The sequence below is a fragment of the Candoia aspera genome, chromosome 8, assembly GCF_035149785.1.
Source record: "Candoia aspera isolate rCanAsp1 chromosome 8, rCanAsp1.hap2, whole genome shotgun sequence".
NCBI lineage: Eukaryota > Metazoa > Chordata > Lepidosauria > Squamata > Boidae > Candoia > Candoia aspera.
The window spans coordinates 62,927,697-62,955,241 of record NC_086160.1 but is presented as its reverse complement, the minus strand read 5'-3'; the positions used below and the strand labels follow the sequence as shown (position 1 = coordinate 62,955,241).

The following is a 27,545-nucleotide window of genomic DNA, read 5'->3' as shown; positions in this document are numbered from 1 at the left end:
TTAAATTCTTCAATTTCATCCATGACATCCCCAACCAGATGACACATTTTAAACCTCATGTTTTCCACAATATACTGAATGCCTTGCACAGAGCTTGGCAGGAATCAGAAAGCATCTGTTTACAGTTTCGATGGAAGTCAGAAAAAGTCTGATTGAAATCCTCCATGACTCATGCACTGGATTATGGCACCCCCTAGGTACTTAACCAGCAAAAGTGGAAGGTAATAGAAAAATTCTGGTATGTTTTTATACAAGTGAGAGTAAGATAACGGACAGTTCCCCAGGGAAAGTAGCAGCAGAAAGCTGAAAGTTCAAAACAGCAGATTCAACGTGCAGGGAAATGCTAATAGCTCTAAATTTAGTATGAAAATAATAACAGGGAGACAATTATGCACTCTCAACCCTCCTTAGTATTTGGATCGAAAGCAAGTCCAAAACTTAATTTTAAAAAAAATCATCACAAAAATAACGATAAGCACCAAGAGAACCAGTTTCTCCTTGCTGTAGAAAGCCTCTCTTAGGGTACGCATACTTAAAAGAAAAATAAATTGGGTGATTTAGAAATGGGGTAGCGGATCTTAATGTCCTTTTAAGGCTACAGCACGGCCTGGAAATGGTGATCCTTTGCCCAGTGCAGGAATCCACTACTTTATTATCCCCAAAAGTTGGCCCTCCAGCTTCTGTTTAAACATCACCAGCAAAAGAAAATCTACCATCTCCCAAGTCTGTCAACTGATGCGGTTCTGGAGGTGCATTCATGGCAGCCAGGTGAAACCTAACTATCTCTTTAAACTGCCGTTTTTCTGCTTCAGTCTATTGTTCTACTTAGGACTATTCAAACAGTGTTCAATTTGAGGAGAAGATTGAAACAAAGTAGGAATTGAGGAGCTCTGCCCTCTTCCCATTACCTGTTATTATCTTTCCATCTTTTACTAGCAGCAGGCCTACCCCTTTCCTTTTTCTTCCCCTTTCTATTTATATAACCAAAAAAGGTATTTTGTTGCTTTTGGCTTCCATTGCAAGCTTATGTACCTTTTGTATTTTAGGCTTCTTAATCCTCTTTCTGCAGATACAGTATTAGCTACTTGCCAGTAAGTCTCCTTGGAGATTATACCATATTCTACATCCCATACATGTCCTTTTTAACTTGTAGCTCTGTTGAAATCTCACTATGTATCTACATCCCTCTACTCTAAGCTACCCTTCATTTTTTCCCTCCATCCTCTACACAGATGATCAGATGATTTCTGACAATGGGATTTGGCCTATTACTTCTCTAAGATTGTTGAAACTGACTGATCAGATCAAAGAAGAGGGAAAAAAGAACAGATTTTTTGATGGAATGGAGGAAAACTGGGCAGATCTTGCACAAGGTGGATAAATTGTATATAGTTGGAATAGCAGTAAATTGTACTTTCACACACAAAGGAGTCAGTCAGAAGTTACAAGCATCTTAAATGCTTTCAGTTTTAGACTTGTTTTGGTAGTAGCAGTCAAACCAGAAATATAGATACCCTGACTTCCATAATCAGATATTTGGCTGTTACCTAAATTTGGTGATTTATATAAGCTTTTTGGTATTTATGTTCTCTGACTTCATTCATTCATTCGTTCATTCATTCATTCGTTGCCAACTCTTGAGTGGCTTACATATCCATCATCTGTAAACAAGCTTCAAGAGAACAATAACAGTTACAATAAACAATAACGCAGTAGCTCTTATATTGCTTAGTTGAAGTTGGATTGCAGAACTGAAGAAAAGAAATGGCATTGATATATTTACAAAAAAATCTTTTCAGTATTGATAAGTATCCAAGCTATAGGTAACAACAATAAAATATGGGATAGTGCTAGCTCATTTTCCAAATAATGTGATTGTTTTTTCTTGGTATTTTTACCCCCGTCAGCCTGTCTGTGCATTCTTTTGGACTGTAACTTTGATGTTTGTATGCATTCATTACAGAACTGCATTTATATTTTAAGGAGGTATGGCACTTAGCTCAACTTGACTGGACTCAGAAGACAGTCAAGATCAGATCCATTTAATACTTAGATTAAATATTTCTAGTGAATCCTTGTAGACTAGTTTAGGAAGTCAAAAAAAAATATCCTGAAAGAAAGCAATGGCAATCCACTTCCATGTACTTGCCATGGATATGACCATTAAATCACTAGGAGTCAAACTCAGCTTGAAGAAAACTTTATTTTTTATGTTTATTATATTAGGATACTATTCTACCTACAAGGAGTAGAATTTGTGTTTAAAGCCCCTCCAGAAATTATATAGATTTGGAGGCTGGGAAGAGACGTTGGGGTCATCCATACAAGCACTACAAAGACGCTGTGAAGGAAACCCTATGCCACTGTGAGATCCAGCCAAGGGAACCATAAGCTGTGGCGGCTGACAGAACCCACTGCCGAGCCCTGTGGTATGAAACTTCCACAAGCTTTGAAGACAGGGGCCACCAAAAAATGATATAAACTGTGAGCAGAGTCACAGAATAATACCCACAGTTATTACCACAAGGGACTTCCAGTGCCCCTACTGTGCTAGACTCTACACTTCCAGACTGGGACTGCAGAGCCACCTCTGTGTCCACAGATGAACTGCAAAACAGTGTCTCTTCTTCAAACCCAAAGGACTATCTATATATATTAGGATACTATTCTACCTGCAAGGAGTAGAATTTCTATTTGAAGTCCCTCTGGAAAGTGTATAGATTTGGATCCTGAGATACAGAGTAACAGTACAAAAGTTCAATCTTTTAAATTCAGTATGATTGACTCTTGGTTAAATACAGTTACATTGTTAGTCCAGACAGTTTTGAATTCAGATTGCCAAAAAAATACAAAACTCCTATAGATTCTTTTCAGATAATCTTACATAGCAACGCCTTTACTCTCCCTTGAGTTAATATTGATTTTTAGACATCTTAAAGAGATGTTGATTTTTCTTATTGAGCATATATTGCAAACACTTTACTTCAAATCTGATCACCACAATTCAGAATTTGCAGTCTGCCAGTCTCTGCAGTATACATAAATCCTTCTTTGTATGTGTGGATGCTGGTGATGAGATTAAATAATCCTCAATCAGAGATTTATCTTCTAGAATCCCTAGAAAGAGAGTTGAACAGCTGAAGAATTACAAAGCTAGTAGATCACATTAACAAAAGGTTAAATAAGGCATTGAAAAAAGGCAAAAGCAAGAATGATTCAGATAAGGACACTTAATAGATAAGAGATAGTGTCTGAGCAGTGGCAGCACTAAGCCATCCATGGCTGATATTATTATTATTATTATTAATTAAATTTATATCACCGCCCATCTCCCCCAATGGGGGACTCTGGGCGGTTTACAATAAATAACATTAAACATAGCGAGATAAAAATTACATTAAAATATACATAAAAGCAAACATGAAATCCAAGTGGAGATGGATCACTAAGGGGTACTATGGCGCCAGCCATCCCCAGGTGGAGCTATCTCTCTCCCCCTCCCAAGCAAGGTGGCAGAACCAGGTCTTAAGTTTCTTCCGAAAGTCTGAGAGTGAGGAAATCTGTCTCAACTCCGGGGGCAAGATGTTCCAAAGGGCGGGCGCCACTGCAGAGAAGGCTCGCCTCCTGGACCCCGCTAGATGAAATTCCTTTGCTGATGGGGTCCGTAGCATGCCCTCCCTGCCTGACCGGGTGGGACGGGTCGATGTTATGGGGACGAGACGGTCCCTCAGGCACCCTGGTCCCATGCCATGTAGGGCTTTAAAGGTGATAACCAACACCTTGAATTGGACCCAGAAGCAAACTGGTACCCAATGCAGCTCGCGTAACAGTGGTGTCACATGGGCTGATTTTACAGCCCCAATAACTGTCCGCGCAGCCGCATTCTGGACCAGCTGAAGCTCGCAAGAAACTAAGCAGGATCATTACTTAGATGGGCCACCTAAGGTCCTTCTAGCCCAGGAGGTTATAGACTAGACTGGGAAATTGAAAAGAGAAATAAAACCCACCTAGAAGGATAGAATGTTGCCAAGAAAATTACATGCATATGTATAGGTCACTAAAGAGTTTAGTTTAACTCAAGGGAGCTTTTACCTTCATCGAGTCAATGGATACATTCAGAACATACAAAGTATCCATCCCTGAAAATAGGCAGCCATAATTAATATTCTCCTAAACTTGCTATGCCTTCAGTTTGGGTTCTTATTGCCCTTCTGCCTAGTTTCTTACAATCTTTTTCTTTTTTCTTTTTTTTCTTTTTCTTTTTCTTGGCACCCTCTTTTGATTTGTTATATAATTTGGATGTATCAGTGTTATAAAGGAAAACTCTACTGAATGTTTGCTAGAAGGAAAAAAAACCCAGTCATTTTAGCAATCACTGACTTTTCCATTTTAAACAGTGGCACCTAATCTTCTGCCTTTTTAGTCATCTGAAACTTTTCCAGCGTAGCCACTCTTTCTGTGATATTTTTCAGGTAAGTGAATGATTCGATCAATTTCTTGAAGATGCCCTTGTACTGTTTGAATGACCGGCATTGAAGAACAAGTATGGGAAATTCAGACATGCACACTTTTTGAGGGGTGGGCAAACCTTCCAGTTACTAATTAAATTTTTCATTGAAGTGAGTCATGGATGAGCTGCATTAGGATTTATTATCTGGATAAACGTGACCTTCTAAACCTTCAGATGCTATTACTGTGAGCATGTGCTATAATTATGAACAGAACAATTTTGTGCCATATCAACACCTTTGCTGTACTGAATGTTTTTCTGAGAGTTGTTACTGCCCATTTTGTCCCAGAATCTTTAGACCTGAGAAATTATTTCATATCAGAAATTATGTAATGTATTTTATAATGTTGGAACATTCATCTTTTCAACATTCTTCTTGCTGATAATGTCTTTAGACATGTAGACTAATGAATGGTCCTCATTTTGTCTGATTACTACTCTGATGTTTTCCAAACATGTTTGTCGTTGAGCTTGGCATATGAAGCAATTTCCTTCTGTAATAAAACTAATTAAAGTAGGCAGCCATCCACACAACACTCTTTAATGAATTATAATGAGCTCATTAATCGAATCACTCTTGCTCAGGAAATCCACAACTTGGACCTATTGAAAGGTATGGAAATGCAGAAAGCCTGGGGGGAAAATAGTCAATTAAATATACCTTTCTGTGAATTTAAAAAAAAGTACAATTGAGACAATTAAGTTAAACCCTTTATTTGAAAATAAAATGTGAAGATTATTTGCTTTTGGTTGTTTTGAATAACTGAGCAAGAGAAATAATGGATGTTTTTCTCAGTTGATAGTAGTAAATCATTTTAGAGCATTGGATAAATATTAACAATGTGCACAGATAAATTGAGAATACAGAATGAGATGTTTGAAGGAGGTAAAGCTATATCTTTGCTTGCCCAGCTAGTTGTTTAAACATGCCCTTAGGAAATTAATAATCATTCTTACATTATTCACTGTTAAAATAAATACTTTGCCATATATGGAACAGTGTCTAGACTTGATGCCTGTTGCTTAATAGCAGAAAGGCTATGGAGCTCAGTTTTTGTAGATCCAGGATTGTGCAAACTCTTGGGAAATGATTGAGCAATGAATCACTTCCAGAATTCAGTGCTACCTGAAGTGAAAGAAAAGTAGGATTTCAAGTCTGCATGCAAGTGATGCCTGAAATACTTGTTGATATTTCCTTCAATACTGATAGTGGTATTACTTCCTCCACTGTATCTCATGGGAGCAGGTCATTAGGTAGTGCAGGATAAGATGTGTGACCTCTTCCAACAGAATGGAATGGCCAGGAGATGGCTATAGATATTTCCTGGTCACAGTGCTTTGTATTGCTTAATGAAAGACTTGACTCTGCAGAAACTAAATCTTTAGATGTTTGCATGTTTGATTTCTAGTGATGCTGAAGTACACCCTGATCAAGTCACTCTCTCTTTCTCTCTTTTCCTCCCCACATTTATCTTTTGACATAACGTATTTTGTACTTTGAGACTTTACTTACGCTTTACACTAAAAAACAGGGCTGGATCTAGAAGTACAATTTCTCATTTGTTAAATTGTAGTTTAGCTACCAAGAACGAGAGATAGACCTAAAGATCTCTTGTCACCACTTTTGTTGCCTCCTAGGTGTTCAAATCCACCTTTAATTAACGTACATTTAACTGCTATGCCCAAAGTGAGAAGTTGAATTTTAATATTGTACTCATCATGACCTAACTTCTCATCAGTTTACTATCTTGATAAGAAAAAACAACATTATTATTCCTGTTTTGTGGCCTAATTAAACCAAGATATGCATGCTGAAGAAAGGAGAGGGGTGAGAAAAGATCCCAGGTACCTGTTGTGCACCACCCAGCTATGCTATCCTTACTGGGAATTGAGAAAATGACTTTACACTTAATGATGTTTATTATTGAATTCAAAACTGTTCTGGGTTTGCATACCATAAAACCATCATTTTCTCAACTGGAGAAAATGGAAGTCCTTCAGTAGAAGACCCTTTAAAACATATAGGATTTTACCTGTGAATTTGATGAAATAGGTAAATAGGCATCCTATTTAGATTATAGGGCAGAGGTGAAACAGATCAGCCTATGCTATCCACTACTATTTTTATTCTTCTAAGGGAGAGCTGCCAGCAGGTTCTAATCTGAGTGCAACTCCTATAATGGAGATACACTTTAGGTGTTTAGAAATAAAGAAGTTAGACTGGGTGTCAGAACCAATAAACATTTGGTACAGAGTTGAAAATGGCACATAACATTTATAATCTAACCTGTTGAGCTGTCCATGATAAAGTCTTTTCATCTTAAATACCTGGCATGACAGAGATGCCAAAGTCCATAAATCAGGTTGCAGTGTGTAATGCTACAAAGAAAGATTGGTTTATCAAGCTAGTTTTCAAAAACTAGTGGTTCATTCTGGTTTTAACTATTATTGTCTGAAGAGTCTCTTGCAGTTTTTTATGGGAATGAGTTAGAAAGAAGAAGAATCATGGACATGTTAGATTGAGCTATATGCTGCTGAGATACTTTTGAAGCAGGTTGAAGTTCTGATCCATCTTGGGGAATGTTGTAGCTATATTGTGTTGGCAACTAAAATGAGTAGTTAATGAAAGTCTGATCTACCAAACTGACTCTGTAGTAGTTGCTTCAAATCCCTTATGTACACCTATCTGAGAATAAACTCCTCTGAACTCTGTGGAACCTACTTTTGAGTACAATCATGAGGATTGCAGTACCATGGAGTAAAGCTAGATGTATCTCCAACACAGTATAATGTTTCATTGCAAGCTCTCTTGGCTTGTACTGGTATACCTAATTGGATTTACTAAAACTCATCTAGAAAACATAAAACCAATCTCCAAGCTCCCAGTTAAATAAAATTATCTTTATCATTATGCAAAACTCCAGTAAGAAAGATGCTTGGCTTACCTCTGAAGGTAGGGTATTACATGCTATGAGGGCTGTTTCTAAACACTGCCACTGTAGTTCTAGATGCATTTCACTCCATTTCCCAGAGATCTTTAGAACATTGTTTTTCAACCTTGGCAACTTTAAGATGTGTGGACTTCAACTCCCAGAAATCCTCAGCCAACTTGCTCACAGCTTCTGCTTGATGAGCAGGTGGCAGCTGTGGCCAAGAAGGTCTTTGTCCAGCTCCATCTGGTTTGCCAGTTGTGCCTTTCCTGGTTTGGGGGGGTCCTTCAGACAGTCACTCATGCCCCAGTCACACCACTGCTTGGCTATTGAAATGAGCTCTACATGGGGCTGCTTTGAAGACCTCTCAGAAGCTTCAACTGGTCCAGAATGCAATGGCATAGGCAGTGATGGGCATGCTTCTGTGTCACCCCTGCTTCATGATTCAAAGTGTTGGTTATGACCTGTAAAGCCCTACTTGGCATAGGCTGGTTAACTGAGGTACCACCTATCTCCCATGGTGTGTACCCAGCAAGTATGAGCCAATATGGTTGGTATGCTCAGAGTTCTTTCAATTACACAGTGTCATCTATCAGGACCCAGGAAGCATCCCATCTATGTCATGGTGCCTGCCCTCTGGAATGAGGTTCCCCATGAGATCAGGGTAGCTCCCACTCTGACAGCATTCCGGAAAGCCTTAAAGACCTGGCTGTTCTCCCAGGTCTTGGGCTACCATGGTTAAGGCCCTTGTTTGTTTGTGTGGGTATGTAATGGTTGCCTAATCCCAAATACTCAGTCTCACAAGCTCGGACTTAAAGATAACTGATTTATTAAAGGAATAGTATGCAAATACAGAGAAAGCTGAGAATGAGCAAAAGCGCGCCAAATACAAGTGACGGGGACCTCTCTCTCGGGTAAACTAGCTGGGAGGGGTCTTCTTCCCAATCTTCCTGTAGGGACCCCAACCCTCTGGGAATATCCTTCAGGAGGGCCACTATCAGGTCCATTTTATCCTCTACTGCTTTCATGCGAGCAGAAGTGACAGGCTCTTCTAAGGGTCGAGTTGTCACCACCACCCTCGGTGATAAGGGGAGTTCAGGTTCCCAGGATGGCTGTGGTGATTCCCTCCCCGTTCTTGCTTCCACCTCGTGTTGGAGTTCACCCCTTGTGGCACCCTGCACCGCCAACAATAGGTCATCCAATTGGGCATCCCGCTTGTCTCGACATGCTGCTCTTTGGGCTCGCAAAGTCGGAGCTACCAGGGTCTTTGTCGAGTCCGGCTCCTCTTCGCTCCCATCACTCTCGCGTAGTTGAGGTTCTGTCATCGCTAGCGCTCCCCTTTACCCAAGATTTGGATGGGGCTAGCGGAAGATGATATCAATGATTCTCAGCTTTATGTAATGGTTGCCTAATCCCAAATACTCAGTCTCACAAGCTCGGGCTTAAAGATAACTGATTTATTAAAGGAATAGTATGCAAACCCAAACATACATTCCAAAGTAGCAAAATAAAGGACACAGCAATAATGGAAAATACCAGCAAACGGTCAAGCATGTAGAACACGGAAGAACGGTTTGACATGTGAAACGTTACGATGTTATCAATACATTGAAATGGTGAACATGACAGGGTATTGTTTGATAGATTCACCATCTAGTTATCTATTTTTTTTCTATTTCTATCTATATTGTTATTACTACTACTACTACTTTGCCTTGTTTTATCGTGAGCCATCCAGAGTCAGTCTGGAGTCTGGAGTCAGAAAGTGCCTTTCTTCTACCACCATGATTTCCAACACACCCAAGCCCATCCGGTTCACATGACAACTGGTCTCTTCTGCAAGTGCCTCCTCCAAAAAAAGTTAGACAGATAGTCACCTCATTCTGTTCAGCTTTTGAAAAGCTGTCCTGCTGATGGGCAGCCTTGAGTTCCTTGCTGTTGGGTCGGAAAGAATTAAAAGGTTGGGGAACATGCAGAGAAGGGCTTCTGAAGTTCTTCCCCACCTTCACCAGCAGTAGCCCTACAAAGCATTTTCTGTGTAACAAAGGTACATGTTACGTTGCCGTATTTGTGTTTCTGCTCTCTCTCTCTGTTACAACTGTCTCTATTTATGTGTATATGTGCACTGGGATGCACAGCTGTATATACTCTGTGTGGGCCACATATGCATGTGTAACATGATCAGGAGGGAGAAGGAAGGAAGGAAGGAGGGAGGGAGGGAAGGAGGGAGGGAAGGAGGGAGGGACTTAAAATGGAACAGTTGCCAACTTTATAAGCTGCTTTCCCTGCAGCCTCCCATAGGTATGCATCCAGGGACTTCCTCTGGAATGTTTTTGGCTATACATTAGCCAATTTTAACTTAAATCTTTCTTTTCCTAGCTTTTTCTGTTCCCCTTCAATATTTTGGAAAAATATCCTGTTGATAAGAAGATAAAGTTAAAATTTATTCCCAGCGATCTGTTGGTTTGAACAGAAAGAATAAAAAGGCAAGAAGTGATTGAAAAAGGTGAATAAAATGTGAGGACAACTTGTGACCTAAGTACAAATAAAGAGTATTTACATTTGGCAATGTTCAGTATCAGGTGGAACATTACAGTATTTCATCTAGTGATTCCATTTAAAAAAATAAAAATAAATAATTTAATTCTCATAATTCTTGTTGAAGGAAACTTGTTCTCAACAGCATAGATCACACTAAGCCTATAAGTAGTCTGCTAAACATTCTAAATTCAAAACATTTAACACATATTATTCTAAATATGCAACACTGTATGGCAGCAAGATGTTAATCTCCCGTAAAAATAACTGAAGTCTGCCTTGCTACTTTATCACTATAATGGAAGCACATTCCCTAAGTATGGAGAAGAATGAAACAGACTTTAAAAAATTCAAATCGCGTTCCTTGTTGCTGCTCAAGTGCGGCTTGTGCTCATGCAGAATGGACATTTCATTCTGACTGACATACATTCCTAGTGAGGCAAAGTTAGACTAATGAAAGAAAGGGCTATCAGGAATCAAAGTCTGAAGTGCACAAGATTAAAAAAAAAACTTGGTTTTAGTTTGTAGTTATGGCAGAGTTTGAATTATTGTCCCCTTAGCCACTTGATCATGCTGTTGGATAGAAAGTTCTTGTATAAAGACTTTTTTTTTTTGGTGACCACCTGCGAGTTTTGTGAGAATATTTGACTGAACATGTAACATTTGCCTTTCCCTGATGCAGGCATTTTTCTCAGCAAAGTGAAGTATCTATGCACATGCGTACATATGGATTCAGCCAGAAGCAGCTTACAAAGCTGCCACACAAGTCTGGGAAAAGTCAGCGCTGTTTCAACAATTTGAAAAGAGGTGTCTCATATGTGCTCCTAGAAATCCTGAAGTGCGTACAGTACATTAAGCATATAATGGAGATTCCAATACTAAGTAGCCAGCTCAAGACTGAAATCCGTAACGTACAACAATTCCTTTGGCGTAATCTGTTGTAGCTTTTTCTTCTTAATATTATATTCGGTCTTGTATGAAAGAGTCTACTAATTTTATGCCTGTGATGTGTGTGTGTATGGACCTTCAAGTTAGTGTTGACTCCTGCCAACTGCCTGGACCAATATCTGCAGTTTTCTTGTCAAAATTTCAGAAGTAGTTTGCCATTGCCTCCTTCCCAGGCTGGCTTCATGCCTAAGGCAGGAAGTGAATTCACACTCACCCAGTTTCTAGCCTGATGCCTTAACCACTACACCAAACTGGCTGTCTATGCTTGTGATAGTGATATCTTAAACGGTAATTAATACTGATAGAATATTTGTTTCTTTTATCTTTATATTTAATACTGTAAGTTATCCAACAAATAGAATCTCAATAACTTTAATTAATGCTGTATAAATAACATTGTATTGAAACAATATAATGTATTAAGATATCTAAAAATATAATAAAGGGGGGGGGAGAATTTCTGAAGTACATCTTTAATAGGAGCAGAGCCAAGTCAATTTTACTGCTTCTGAGTCATTTCTCAGTCTATGACTAAGGTTTGGGTTAAGACTTCCTGAAGCCACACCATGCTTCATCTGATTGCAGGCACAAGGATCATTCACAGCATCACTACAAAGCCAAATCAGAGGACAGAAATAAGAAGCAAAGCTTTCCACTTTCCTTCAACATCATAGAAGACATTAAAGCAGCCATACCAAGGAATGGCAATAAGAACATCTTGTTGGCAATGACATTCTTGAATCCCTGAATTCCCTCAATTTTATAGCGTGAAGGCAAACTTGGAATGACTCTGTATTTGGTGAATGATATTTTGGGCGGTTGGGCCACCTGATTTAGATCTTCTTTCTCCAGATTACTTGCACTTTGCTAAAACCTCTTTGACCCATAGGACACTTTTTGATATTTAAAAAGCAGCTGGCTTCTTCAGTGCATGTTTGATTTTTATGGTGCTGGATCAAATGTGAAGCCATAGAAGGTTGCAGAGCTGAGGCCCTTTCACTCATCCTATCTTCTGTGGCTAATTTTTAGGAGACAAGTTTCTCTGACAAATTTCTGTAGTGGAATTCCTAGTTCACAGTATTTTTTCCCCCTCACCTAAATAGTTCTTATGTCTTTCTTTTCCCCTTTGCTTTAAAAGCTTTCATAACAAATTGTGATGCATTTGACAGTAATAGCTAAGAAACAGCAAGCTCTAAAACTACAACCTGTTCTTCACCTCAGATTTTCTGGTATTTGTTACTTTTCAGGTCTTTCAAAGGTGAACATAGACCTTACTGTGCATCTCAGCTGCTTTTTGATACAGATGTTGATATATTGTAGTCAGTGAATTGTATCATCTACCCACTAATGTCCCCGCACATTTCAGTCTATTCTTACTCTGTTATTTTCCTGTGGTGGTAGGCTATTGAGTGATATTTATCATAAGTGCTTTTTCAGACAGATAAATGGTTTGGCACTATTTTTTTTTTTTTAAAAAACCATGTATTTCATTAACAGTTTGCAAACCTCATGTTGTGTAGTTTAGTCAGATGAATATCTGTGTGTGTGTGTTGTGTTGATATCCTCTGAGAAAAATTGTTCAGCTCAATTAACATTCTGGTCTTCATCTTCCTGTCTTGTTCCATTAAACAGCAGCCAATACCCTGTTTGCATGTGATTTAGTATAGATCTTTGGATCCCCATGGCTGTTTCTATACCATTTGTGAGTTACACTTTTCATGAACTTCTCTGAATGCAGATGACAAAATTTCTTGAGAGTGGGGTCTTTAGCCAGAGACCATAGTTGAGTGACAATAGGAGAAAAAAAATCCTACATTCCCACCTCTCCCTTGCTTTCAGAACTAATTTCTACTAATATCAGAGAGAGATAAATGGCTTTCCATCATAAGGGAGTGATTTGGCTTGGCTTTGGCTTGGCTTGGCTTAGTTTAATGGGAAGTGGCAGTTGAATACATGATATATCACTTGCCTTCTGCAGTAGTTCAGCACTCAGAGGTTTATATCACATACTGATGCTGGTCTTTGACTTCCTGCTTTCTCGGTTTTTCTAATTACTGTATTATATTAAATATTAGTGGTCCACCATCCGAGTACAGGTAGTCCTCACTTAATGACCACAATTGGGACTGGAAACTCTGTCGCTAAGCAAGACATCAGGTGACTGTGACAGACTTATGACCTCACTTCTGCCACAGTCATTAAGTGAATCACCCATAGTTAAATAGGACATCATGTGACTGTGACTTGCAATTTTCCTGCCAGCTTCTCCATTTACTCTGCTTCTTGGAAGCTGGCTGTGAAGTGTGCAAATGGTGATCACATGACTACAGGATGCTGTGATGGTCATAAACACCCACCTCTTGCAAAGTGCCTGAATCTCAAGTAGGTGACCTCAGGGATGCTGCAAGAGTCGTAAGTGCAAGGACCAATAATAAAGTTACCTTTTCAGTGCCATCATAACTTTGGTTGCTAAACAGGGCAGTCATTAAGTGAGGACTACCTGATTCAAAAAGATATAGCTACACTACAAAATGGCATAGATTTATTCAACTTTAACTGTAGTGGCTTCCCTTAATAATTCTGGGAACTACAACTTGTTGCTGGCATGGAATGTTCTCAAATAGAATCCTTGCCTTATCCCCCTACAGAAAATACAATTAAGTAGAAATGCATTCTCTAAATACCAACAACAAGGTCATTTTCTGAGTATGGGTTTTTGGAAATAGAAGGATTGGGAAAATTCCATGTTTTGAGCAAAGTCTAAGGTTTGTTGTTGTTGTTTATTCGTTTAGTCGCTTCCGACTCTTCGTGACTTCATGGACCAGCCCACGCCAGAGCTTCCTGTCGGTCGTCAACACACCCAGCTCCCCCAGGGACGAGTCCGTCACCTCTAGAATATCATCCATCCATCGTGCCCTTGGTCGGCCCCTCTTCCTTTTGCCCTCCACTCTCCCTAGCATCAGCATCTTCTCCAGGGTGTCCTGTCTTCTCATTATGTGGCCAAAGTATTTCAGTTTTGCCTTTAATATCATTCCCTCAAGTGAGCAGTCTGGCTTGATTTCCTGGAGGATGGACTGGTTTGATCTTCTTGCAGTCCAAGGCACTCTCAGAATTTTCCTCCAACACCACAGTTCAAAAGCATCGATCTTCCTTCGCTCAGCCTTCCTTATGGTCCAGCTCTCGCAGCCATATGTTACTACAGGGAACACCATTGCTTTAACTATGCGGGCCTTTGTTGTCAGTGTGATGTCTCTGCTCTTAACTATTTTATCGAGATTTGTCATTGCTCTTCTTCCAAGGATTAAGCGTCTTCTGATTTCCTGACTGCAGTCAGCATCTGCAGTAATCTTTGCACCTAGGAATACAAAGTCTTTCACTGCTTCTACATTTTCTCCCTCTATTTGCCAGTTATCAATCAAGCTGGTTGCCATAATCTTGGTTTTTTTGAGGTTTAGCTGCAAGCCAGCTTTTGCACTTTCTTCTTTCACCTTCATCATAAGGCTCCTCAGTTCCTCTTCACTTTCAGCCATCAAAGTGGTATCATCTGCATATCTGAGATTGTTAATGTTTCTTCCAGAGATTTTAACTCCAGCCTTGGATTCCTCAAGGCCAGCTTGTCGCATGATGTGTTCTGCATACAAGTTGAATAGGTAGGGTGAGAGTATACAGCCCTGCCGTACTCCTTTCCCAATCTTAAACCAGTCTGTTGTTCCGTGGTCTGTTCTTACTGTTGCTACTTGGTTTACAGAAGTAGAAAAGGGCAGAACCTCCCTAATAACTTCAGAATGCTGACAAGTCTGTGAGTTAGTTCTCACACGGATTAAAAAGAAAAAAGAAACACGATAGCAAATCGTATAGCTTCAGTTATAAGGTCAACAAGTCAGCAGGCTCAAAAGAGGGACCCAAATAGTTCTTTATGAAGGGCAAGAAGAAGAAAGATACGGACGGATGTTGCATGGGAGAGAGAGAGAGAGAACGAGAACAAGCTTGTTTTTGGAATGCAGCAGAAATTGGTTTATGCTTCTTACTTTCTTCAGTACATATTATGTATCTGTAAGTTCTTGGATTTCTTGTGGTATATTTCTGCCTGTGGAGTGAAACCTGGCATTGAGAAATGGAAAACAAAAACAAAAACACCGTGGTACAGGGGAATGGAGAAACCTGGAAGAGGGCAAAGCTGCCTGCAGAGAATCTTAAATCAGAGCACTCTGCTTTGCAAAATATTATGGCAGGTTCCCTTTGCAACTTTTTATTGCGAACTTTATTATATTCCCTATTATAAACTAATAAAACTGCAAAGGTTGGTGCTTTCTGGAAAGAGCAGTTGACTAGAAAACCAACTGAGGTTGCCTGTGTAATTGGACACAAACTCATCCACAGATCACTGTGGGAGCGTAAAAGAATCACACACTCACCAAATGGACTTAACACACAGGGATCTGTTCACAGTTCTGTTTACATAATATACTGTATTTTGGCTGCATTAGGTTATTTGTACTACTAACAGAATACGTTATTAAAAATATCACACATGAAAAAGGAGCCCTGAGATTCATTACTTGGATGTAATTATTCGACACAGTGTGACACTGTCTTTTCTTGTCAGGAGCGGAGGGAAATGCGCTAAGCCTATTGTAACATCTCTTTTGATTTTATTATAGGACATAATGAAAGATGAATGCTTGACTCTGAAGCTGCAACTAAAGGAGAAAGATGAACTCATTTCCCAACTTCGTGAAGAGCTGGTAAGTGACAGATGATGTCTGTTCCCTGTTTGGAATTCACTAGACCGGTTAAGGTTATTGGTTGGCGCCAGTACACGAACAAACCAACAAACAAGGTTGAATATGTGCTTAGGTTAGATGGCTTGGGCCGTATTAATCACCTCTTCTTGATCTAGGCAGATTTTGTAACTATCTAGGAACTTGTCAGCCTCTGAAAGGGCAATTTCCCAGGTAAGCCAAAGGGGGTTGTTTATTTTAAAATTGTTTTAGAAGGCTGTAGTGACAGTTCCCGTTCATCGCTCCGGTAAGACAAGCCACAATTTTTTGTGGATTTTGCATTGCAGATATTCTGATAGTACACAACATATGCTGATTTACCATTATTGATGCTTTCTGTTGACATAATCATTGAGCAAAGTATTCTTTCCCACTCCCATGCCATGAATTCACGTGATTATACACAGTGCAAATTTCAGTAGCTTTTCAGTGTTTCATACAACAGTATACACTTTACACTTGCTGCTAGTAACAGCGATTAAATGACTATCTGTAAACATACTGAAATATGGAGCTGAAACAAGGAAAGAAACAAAACAAAACATTCCTCTCAACTGATGTTCTGACCAAGTCATAGGCATACTCCTTTAATTAAGAGAATTTATTTATACTCCGGTGTAAGGCTATGCCAAACACAAACATGACACAAACTTTTTCAGTATGTGAGAGGGTACATTACCTGCTCATTTTGATTTGGAGAGGAATCTTAGTGAATAAAATATAGCGCAGAAAGGGAGAAAGCCTCCTGGGAAGAAACTGTCAAGAAAATTTAATAGAAAGCATCCTACTTTCCATTGGTTGAGATATAGTGATGCCATGTCAGTGGAGATAGAGCTAGCAAGGATGATAAAATGTAGTATATTAAATATATCAATTCGCTGTGTATTTCTTAGATAGTAAATCTCTAGAAAAATAATGCAAAGTGGTACAGAAAACATTTATCACAAATATTTGGGAGTATGATTTTATCTGTATCAGTCTACATCTGGAATGAATTCATTGATGGAGATGTTAGACAGAAGAATCTGTTATGATTTGGAAGGTAAGTGAGTAGTAGCTCAGGTTGTCTGCTCAATAGTATCTGTCAAATATGAGGCACGAATTATCTAGTAAGACAACCACATAAGAGGAAGTGTAAAAATGGAACACACTGAGAATCCACTTCATTTATCCAAATTGGACAGTTAATTTTCTTTCACTTCCCTATGGAGCAGATAAGCAATTAGACCTTGATTTAAAAATATTATGGATTTGATTAATAAGAGTGTTATGCCAACCTATCTTTGGATATTAGTCTATTTTAACCTGTAACAAATTTTTGTCATAGTAAAAAGAGAAAAGACACTTCTGGACTTGGTATCCTTTCTACTGTGTGTCTAAGGCCTCTGGAGACACATTTCAAGGGGTGTTTGATGGTATGCTTCAAAAACTCCAAATGTGTCTGATGGCTGATATGCTAATAACATAGCTGAAACAGTCACATTAGGAGAAATTGTTGAGAAAAGTGAAAATATTGGAGATGAGAAATTAGCCAGGATCCATTTTTAATTTATGATTTGATCAGTTGAGTTGATTCAGTTTGAACAGTGGGCTGAGCCAATTCAGTTCAAATGTGCAATTGTGATGAATCTCATGTGAACTCGATTTGCTACCTTCTCTGACAGCTTCCCCCAAGTTAAAGTTAACGGGGAAACTGGCAGGGAAGGTCGCAAGTTGCTTGTGTAAGTCTCCCCCCTCAAGCACCCTCCCCAAGCCTCAATGCACTCACACTGCACGTCCCCAGCCACTCGCACACTGTGCCCCCTAGAACCAGCCACCTGAAGCCCCACTGCACTTGTGCCGCACTTCCCCAACCACCCACACACCCCGTCACTCCCTTTCCCACCTAGCAGCAGCCACTGAACCTGACTGCCAGCCTGTTTGCAAGTCACCTGGGACTTGGAACTTCTTGCTGGCTTCCCCACTGAGTTTGGTGTTGGAAGCTGGCAGGAATTTGCAAGGAAGTGCTTGCTTAACAACACACAATCCTCACTTAATGATAGCAATGGGGATTGCAGGGATTGCCATCGCTAACTGATGCAGCCATGTGACATTGCACTTTATGACTGCATCGCTTAGTGACATAAATTCCGGTCCCAATTGCCATCATAACTTGAGGACTTCTTGTATGACTTTTTTCCAATGTTATGCAAAGTTTATCCTTGTAGCAGTAAGCACGCATCTTAATAAATTACGATACATTTTATTGATATGTTCTGGAATTATACCTAATTTTAAAAATGTGGTTACATTTCTAATTTGATCCTAAGACTGAATAGTGCTTTGTATGTCTTTCCAGTACTTGTGGGGGTGTTTTGCATGTCCATCACATATGATATAACCCTTCTACCTCGTGGCATTTCCAGCATTTATTACTATATGATTTATCTATTTGGGGATTATTGACAGAGATATATATCATCTCTAAAGCATTTTATACTCTTAAAACATAGCTTGGGGCAGATTTTATAGACATGTTCCACAATTCTGCCCATTGTTGTATTCAGACTAACCAGGAAGACTTCAAGTTTTTCTACCTTTCAGGAGCTCTTTTAATTTCTTGCCATAATTTGAGATAATTATTTTGATATATATAATTATTTTGATATATATCTTGATTATTACCTGTGAAATACAAATCAAGATATTTCACTGAGTGTATTATCTGGCAGCCAGATTCTTTCTGCAAGAAATCTTCTTCTTGTGTCAAGTGTTCTTTGATTATTTTTATTTTTTTAGGTGTAGATTTTGTATATGGAGAATACAGATACAAAATCTACACCAAAGCTATGAATTGTTTTCATCAACTGTCTTATTTCCTTGTGGTTCTGTTATAATCAACACCACATCATTTGTATAATATAAGAGCAGGTGTCAGCTGTGGCCAGGAAGGTATTTGCACAACTCCACCTGGTGTGCCAGTTGCACCCTTTTCTAGATCAGGAGGCTCTTCAGACAGTCACCTTGTAGCTTGACTACTGCAATGCTGTCTACAGGGGGATGCCTGAAGACCACCCAGAAGCTTCAAATGATCCAGAATGTGGTGGCATGAGTAGTAATTGGCATGCTTTGGTATGCCCATGTAACACCTTTGCTTTGTGAGCTGCACTGGTTGCAGGTTTGCTTCTGGGTGAGATTTAAGGTGCTGGTTGCTACCTATAAAGCCCTACATGACATAGGGTCTGGTTACTTGAGGGACTGCCTGTCTTCCATGACATCTGCCTGGCCAATTTGATCCTGTGGGGTCAACGTGCTCAGGGTTCCTTTGATTAAAAGTCATTTCTCAAGACCCTGGAAGCACACCTTCTCTCTAGTAGCACATACCTTCTGGAATGAGGTTCCCCCTGAGATCTGGATGGCCCCCACTCTGCTGTTGTTTAGAAGATCTGTGAATATCTGGCTCTTCCCCCAGGCCTTTGGCGAAGGAGTGAGATCTCTCACTTCATCACGCTTGCCATCATTTATAATTATTTTTTATGTTTTATTGATATGACGTTAATTTCTTTTTTTAACTGTTATGAGCCACCCCGAGTCATTGAGAGTCAGGCAGCATACAAGTATAATCTCCCCGCTTGGGGTGGAGAGGGTAGTAGCTCTGCATGGGGATGGCTCCTTCCACGTTTGGACTGTGTTAGACTCTCCTGCCACTTGGATTTTACTCTCATTTTTATTCTCATTTTTATCTATTAAGAGTAATTGTATATTTATATATTGTGTTTATATTTTATGCTTGTTGTTTTAATTGATTATTTTATTGTAAACTGCCCACAGTTCCTCCAATGGGAGGAGATGGGTGGGGACAAATTTAATAAATTGTTGTTGTTGTTGTTGTTGTTATTTTCTCCTTACCAATTAAGCTTTCTTTTTTTTAATAAGAATGTTATTAAGTTTAGAACAAAGATAAAAGCTACAAAAAAGAAAAAAAAAACTACAAAAAGAAAAACAAGTAAAAAAGTGAGACAACAAAGATGAAAAAAGATTTTTTAAGAGATTACATAAAGAGGTGACTTCTGACTTTTAACAGCAAGAATATACAATTTCCCATAATCAATCCCTTGCTCTATGTTAAACCAAAATCACATTATTTCTATAGATCATTCCATTAGCATATTATAAAGATCACTAAATGCAATTGCTCCCTCCCTTTATATTAAAAGAAAAGAAAATATATAAACCACTAAACAACCTCCCCCTTCAAAAAACAACACTTATTTAACAACTTCCTTCCTACCACTATTCTATACATTTCTGTCTGCTGTAATAAAGATCAAACTAAGAAAAAGCAAATAAATTTTCTTCCCTTAATACTACAGTTATTACAGTCTTAATCATATTAAACCTAAAACCAAACATTTATTATTTACCTTATTAATCTCAATCCACATCCTTAAAAAATAACATCAAAGAATAACATCAAACAAGCCTTAAAAACAATCCAATTAAACATTCTCAAGCCCTTACCCCATGTAGAAATAAACCAAAACATTCACAAATTTCCAGAATACACACAGGGCATTTTCCATAAAAAAATCAAACAGCCCAACTGCCCCCACAAATACTCCAAGATCTCAGCAAAAAGCCACTCATATATAACAAACCCCTCCTTTCCACAACATTCCATCAGAGCAGCAACACCTACAGTTTGCAGTTTGATCTGTCCATTTAATTTCTTCCAAACATCTTCAGACATTTTGACAAAAATCTCGATCTTGCTGTTAATAGAAACTTTTGTATCATTCCTAAGATCTTCAATTCCTTCCACAACGTCCCCAGCCAAATGCTGCAGTTCAAAGCTAATATTTTCAACAATGCCTGAAATATCTTGTATAATAACTTGACAAGAGTTGGAGATAATCTGTTCAAGGTCTTGACAGCACTCTGAGGAGGTCTGCTTGAAATCCTCCATGTTCCAGACAGTAGATTATGGCACCCCTTAAGTATTTAACCAGGGAAAGTAGAATGTAATGGAAAGTTTCTGGAACTGTTTACATAAGTAAAGGGCTGATAAGACACAGTTCCCCTGGGAAAATTAGCAGCAGAAAACTGAAGATTTAGAACATCAGATTCAACGTGTAGGAAAATTTTAAAATCTTCGAATTCAATACAGAAATAATAACAGGGAGACAAATGTTTACTTTCAGTCCTCCTCGATATCTGGATGGAAACAAGCCAAAACTTTAAAAGATTCTTTTTAAAAGTTAATCCCCAAAATAACAATAAGCACCAAGAGAGATTGCTTCTCTTTGCTGTAAAAAGCCTCTCTTAGGGTACATAAACTTAAACAACAACAAAAATTGGGTGACTTAGAAATGGGGTGGCCGGTCTTAGTGTCCCTTTAAGGCTACAGCATGGCTTGGAAATGTAGACACCCCATCCTCCCATGATGTCTTACCAGATTAGCGCTAACACTGTTTGCAGTCCTCTGGCTACAAGTTGACTTTCAGGAGTACAAATGGGATGATTCTGAGCAATTTCTATCCATGAAAATGCTCCAGGGCTACAGAAAAAGCCTGCCTGAGCCCAAACCTGCCACTTTGTCAGATATGCCCACGGAGCCCACAAGCACAGCTGTTCAGACTGCTATATTCCCACCGGAAGCCCCCAGTTAAGCTTTCTTGAATTTTTGCATGAAGAAGGCTCTGAGTACTAAGGATTAGTAACCGACTTCAGTTTAATGGCGATGCTTCTAATTTGAGACCGAAACAAATCTTTAATTGAGGATTTGATTTCATTCTACATGACATAAATATGTAAATATGTAAATAAATTTATTTATTCGGTCAATGACCAGCAAAATTTACATGACAACCATATTCAGTTTTGTATTAATAAAAAATACAGAGTATTTGGCAAGAAAAAAAGTTGTTTGTAAGAATGGAAACAAACTGTCCTCAAAACTGAAATGAATACTGCTTTTCTATTTTCTTTTTTAAGACATTAAAAAATGATGTATTATGTAAATACTAAATAAGATTAAGTGACAAAATGGAATAGAGATTAAGCTTTTACAGATTGGTGAATTTTTGGTACAGTATCATTGTGAATTTCTGATACAGTGTCTGTCTTGTCCAAAGCATATGTCTGAAAACTTTGTCACTCCAAAAGTATACTTTGTGCTCTTGTGAGTTACTGCTTCTTGATGCCACCATTAATCCACTGGGTAGAGAATGCATCGTTTTTCAACAAGAACATAAAAGTGCAGGCTTCAGGGTTTATAGTAAGCAAAGGGTTTTTGTGGAATTTATTATTTATAAGAGTTCTTCAGCCATTAAACTCTTAAATAGCAGATAAGAAAATCAAAATCAGGTTGAACTTCATGCAGAAGATCACGTTCCTTCAAGGGTGCAGGTTTTGGTTAGGCATCAGTAAAAATTCCTAATGGTAAGAATTGTTCAACTATGGAACTGGCTGCCTTGGAAAGCCCCTAACTCTTTTCCCCTGGAGGTGTTTAAATCGAGGTTGATTGATCATCTGTCAGGGATGTTATAGTAGTGGATTCCTGCACTGGGTTAGATGATCTCTGTGGTACCTTCCAGTAATTGTATTCTATGATCACATGCCTTATTCATTATTATTGTGGTATTTTCTGGTTGTCTTTTAACAGGGAGCACAATGTGCTTATTTAACACTGTTTACCTGCTTTTAATACAGTATACCCTTATACCTTTTGATTTCCCACCACCTGCAAAAAAAGTGAAAAAGCTTTCCCATCACCTGCAACCTGATTCTTTTAAATGAAAATTCTAGATAAGAATCTACTTCTCAGCAGTTATGGTCCTCTTGAGAGTTTCCTTAAAGATGATGAAGGGCAATGCTTAGGTTCTGCATCCCAACATCCTCTCTAGAAGTATAAGTGATCTACATGATCCAAGGAGTACAAGTGATCCCTTATTTTACCTGCTACTCTCTTGGCATAGAAGATTTCTCATAATATTGGGGGAGTCACTCTTTTAGAAACTTACTCTAAGCTTTCATTTGCTGTTATGGTATCTTTGGTACACAGTGAAAATCTACCAGACAGTTCTGCAATTCTGTTGGATACAACCCATTTCCTTTTAAAAACTAGTGGAGTTAGATTCCTTACCTGGATACGTTGAAATTTTTTCTTTGAAGTTAGTGTAGAGAAATGCAACCTTTTACAGCTGCTTTCTAAGAAAGTGTAATAAAAGTAAACTGTTGGAATATCCTTTCCTTATCCTTATAATATGCTTGAAGAGACATTATGGCAGAACAGTCTAGCTATTTTAGTGGTGATCCATATGGCTGGCTGCCATTTCATTTGTTAAACATTATGTTGTTAAGATTAACATGCACTTTTCTAAAATAATCAGTTCCTTTTTTGTATTTAATCTCTGAGCCAGATTCTCAGCCATTGTAACAATATTCATTTATGCTAACTCTATCTCACTTCTCCTGGAGCATTATTCTAAATTTGTTAAAATGTTTTTTTTTTTGGCACATCGATTCTGTAGTAAGGTAGATAAATTAGAGAAGTAAATTTAGTTCAACGTAAGTTTTATAAATTGAATTAAATTTCTTGCCCTTGACTCTTTAATAACATGATAGCCTCTGATAAGTGTAATGGTTATATTCAGGGAAATTATATTGTGCAGCCATCTTCATGGTAATTCCTTACTTGTCCTGATTTTTATTATTTCATATTGGGTGTTTATGATAGAGTATTACAGGTTCTTAGATGATTTACATAAGAAGAGACAGCTGTAAGTAATTTCAAATCTTCTTTCTTCCTCATATTTAGGAAACATCTGAGTAGAAAAGAAAGAGATTAGGTATACTTAAACATTATTAAAGTGTCAGATTCCTTTCCCCTCTTTTACAGAGAGAATTAATTGCACATAGTCCAGAAAAAGGCTTATCTCAGCAGCAATTATTCTTCAAGTCAACTCTGCAAGGCACTGTAGAGTGGGAAGATGACAGTATCCAATGAGACACAATGTGGATTAATTTCCTATTCCTTGTGCTTTCTGAAGCCTTGATGAAAAGCTGACAGCAAGATAGAATCTTTAATATTCCATTGCACTTGTGGAGGTGATTCTGCATATTAGTTTAAGCCTCTGTCACAAAGTGGTGGCATTTTTGCCCCACTTGGTGCTGGATGCAGATAAATAATTGTTATGCCTTCACGGCAGGAAGGAATTTGTGATCTGATGCTGATTCTCTTTGACGTATCTGCATAGAAATAATGTAGCAGGAGTTGAGTGCATCAGCAATAAAATGCTGCCCTTAAGTGTCTCTGGAGATGTTACACTGTGACTAACATTACTTTAATAATAATGCATTGCATATGCTTGTCTCCTGTTAAGATGTCACAAGGTAGAATGTTAGCTTTAGGAGACCTACATGATTTTGCTAGTGAGTCTTCTTGCAGATTTAGATAAATATGACTTGACTTTACTTTGCAAGACCCTCACCTTTATATCACACAGAAGAAATAATAAATTAGCTGTCTGCAGATGGATAAGGCAGAGAGTTGCAGCATGTGTTTTTATTCCATTTATTCTTTCCTTACTGGAAAGAATTGAGAAATGTTCCACTGTGGTGGTGGTGGTGGTGTTCTTTTTTTTTTTTTTTACCTTTGGAATACTGAGAATAGCATTAATGAAATAGTCACTATATTACCTTTTTTGGTTATTTCTGTATGCTTTTATTTCCATGTTTCCTTGTTCATATAAGATATCCATCCATGCTGAGTTTTTCACCTTGCAGATGTCCATACTGTGTGCATGGATGTTTTGCATTGAGCATATATATTTGTGTGTGTGTGTGTGTGTGTGTGTGTATGAATGAATGAAAATATGGGATATGACATACAATAATAAATCAACCTTATGGAGATATACAATTGCAGTCCCTTGTGTCTGGCCAACTCTTGAGCCTAAGGTAAAGCTGTAGACCAGAGGCAAAGACCCTGATGAGGAAGGCAAAGAGTACAATGGTGGTGGGAAAGGGTGGAAATTGCACTGTTTTATATTCTAGTGAGAAGTTTAAGGAACAAAAGGCAGTGTATGAAACAGTGAATGGATATGCATGGATTTGCATGGATAGAAAGGTCTGGATATGTGTAATGAAGGCTTTATATAAACTAGATTTCCTCCTTTTCGGCCTTAATTTCTTTTTTCTTCCTTTTTTTTAATTACTTTTTCTCCTTTTCTATCCTTTGAGTAATGTTGCTTGCCCCAGAAGGGAATAGTGTGATGGGTATGGAAGTACCTCCCCCCACCATGAAAAAAACAAGTATGGCTAAAACACTTAATATTAAGGTATTGCTTGAGAGTTCTGGTCAAGATACTGTGCTCCATTTGAAGCATGGCTTCCTACATTAGAGCCATTCAATTGGAGAAAGCCATTACTTTCATATCATTGATTTGCCATTCTCAGAAAGAAAATTCTGGGATAGATTATTTTAATATCACTTCCAAAGCATTTTTCTTAATTTTATTGATCCATGCATTCTATTTTTCCTGTGTCCTAAAATACATTTCTTTTTCCTTTAAACAAAGCAGTGATGGAAGCAGTGGTATCCATATTCCATAGCATTTTTCAGTCATAGGTGGCATGATTTGCTGCAACTTGTGACAATACTCATTAATTGAAACTAAAGGCCTTAACAGATTTCTGTTCTTTTGTGGCTATTTATATGTCTCATTTCAGGGATATGAAGCTAGCTGGATTGCCTTTGTCTTAGTTGATTGATTGGTTTTGAAGTGTTAATGCACTATGCTGTTAGCTTTAGCAGAAAAGCTGCTACTATTTTTCATCCTTATACATCTTTTTAATAGGACTCTGAAATTACAGTACCTGTGTTATGTATCAGCTGCCAGACAAGCTTCTTTTCATTTCTTAATGTACTAATTCTTGATGAAAGAATCTACCATTAGAAAGAGGAATGAGCTCTCTTAGAAGGCCATTAAGGCCAAATACTATGTTTTTAAAATTCAGAAGGCACCTTATAATACCCATCTATTTGGGTACTTCTTTAAAATGTGTTTATTCAATGTAGCAAATCTATCCCCTTTCTTTAGCAAGTACACACATTTGAAAGCTTCACAATTATTTCATATCCATCATTTTTTGCTTTTGGACCTGGACCATCATTGCATATCAGTTAAAAAAAAAATCCAGAAACTCAGTTGTTAGTCTTTTTAGCAAACAAGCTAGGTATTAATACTCACTTTTGATGAGGCCATACATTGTTCAGTAGCATGTTGAAACAATTTTGACTAAGGATACAGATGTCAGATCTGGGCTGCAGAACTATGGATGACCATTTGTTATCTATTTACTGTCACCTAATGATCATATATGTTTTTGCAGCCCTGATTTGGTAGCTCTAACTAAGGAGAGGAAATAATATGAAATAACTTTCCAGTATTTTATTTATTATATTGATTTTGTACATGGATAAAATGGTTTATGTTTCTGTGAGTGTATGCATACTTTTAAATTCTACTTTCTTCATGACCCAAAACCAATTGAGAATAGATACAAATGTAAATTGATAAATAATAAATAGTTCATTGCACATGTAAAGCATTTTTGATGTTATAGATTGCTGAGTTGGATTAGAGGTTTCAAATCTTATTTTTATGAAAATGATCTTTAACCATTACAATGTTTAACGTTAACCAGAAAGAGAATGCTCACTGCATTTGCTAGAAACAGAAAACATCTTTTACGAAGTGGAATAAAGCAAAGTTAATAAAGATTAGAGTAAGGGGGATTATGCTGTCATAATTAGGCATGTTCAGATCTTACAATCTCAGTAACAGAGAGCTGAACACACAGTTAGCTCAAATACATTTCCCATCCATTCAGTGTATATTTATCCAGAATGAATTCCATTGGAATGTACCCAGGAAGACTTATTTTCAAATCACCTAGCTGAACTTGGTTACTTATATAATGATTTCTAATATCTTACAGTAAAAGTTCTAATATTCCAAATTTGTCTGGTCCCTTGATTCATTTATAACTTTCTTGGATCAGAACCTTATTTAGCTTTTTGCCATTTATTTTCAATTCTTTAAATTCTTAAGCTTATATTTATTTTTTCTTTTATTCAAGAATGAAGATAAACTCACCAGGTGGCTTTTCAGACATGTTGCTTTGAAGATCTCTAATTGCCTTAAGATAGTTAAATAAATAATTTCCTAAATTGATTAGAAAGTGAGGTTAGCAAACTCAGTGTTTTTTAAAAGGCTCTGCTGTGGTTGTCGCCATGATGGCTGGTCTCTTTGTCTCTGGGCGCTTGAACCCACAGGAAACCACTGTCCTGAAGTCTCCTCATGAGGAGCAGCCATCTGGAGCACATGTGGGTAATTTTCCATCCTCTCCTTGTCCGGAGGGGCTCTGAAGAACTGATCTACTTGCCGATTCTTTGGTCTTTGCCACAGTTGTCATCTCCACTCTTTTGAAGATGTGCTTAGTTTGCCATGCCTCCCCCAGAAGTCTCTCAGAAGTGTCTTCTAAAAAATATTGAAGGTTAGATCTCATTCAGCGGATGCTGAGGATACCCTTTAACTTTCTGTTAAAAAAAAAAAAAAAGACAATCCATCTGAATTTAACTCCAAAGCATCAAATTCACCTCAATCAGAAAGAAAAATAGGGAACAATTGGAAATTGTTTCTTAAGCACTTATAACTTGTAGATGATATTAAAAGTTGATTCCTAAGAGGAATTAGCTCAAATAAGCCTATACTTCCCTACTATTAGTTTCCCCTTTAACATCTCCTGTACGTTGTCTATCTTCATCTATTCTTGAGCCCAAGAAAACAAAAT

The 27,545-nt window shown here is 38.1% G+C and overlaps 1 protein-coding gene across 2 annotated transcripts in view; it reads left to right on the top strand.

The window, feature by feature from the left end:
- CCSER1 (coiled-coil serine rich protein 1) overlaps positions 1–27,545 on the top strand; it is a 511,517-nt gene that overhangs the window by 408,836 nt on the left and 75,136 nt on the right. For both annotated transcript variants that reach the window (XM_063310081.1, XM_063310082.1), the window contains exon 8: positions 15,588–15,671. In XM_063310081.1, the coding sequence (XP_063166151.1) occupies positions 15,588–15,671 (84 nt within the window). The remainder of the gene's footprint in view (positions 1–15,587; positions 15,672–27,545) is intronic.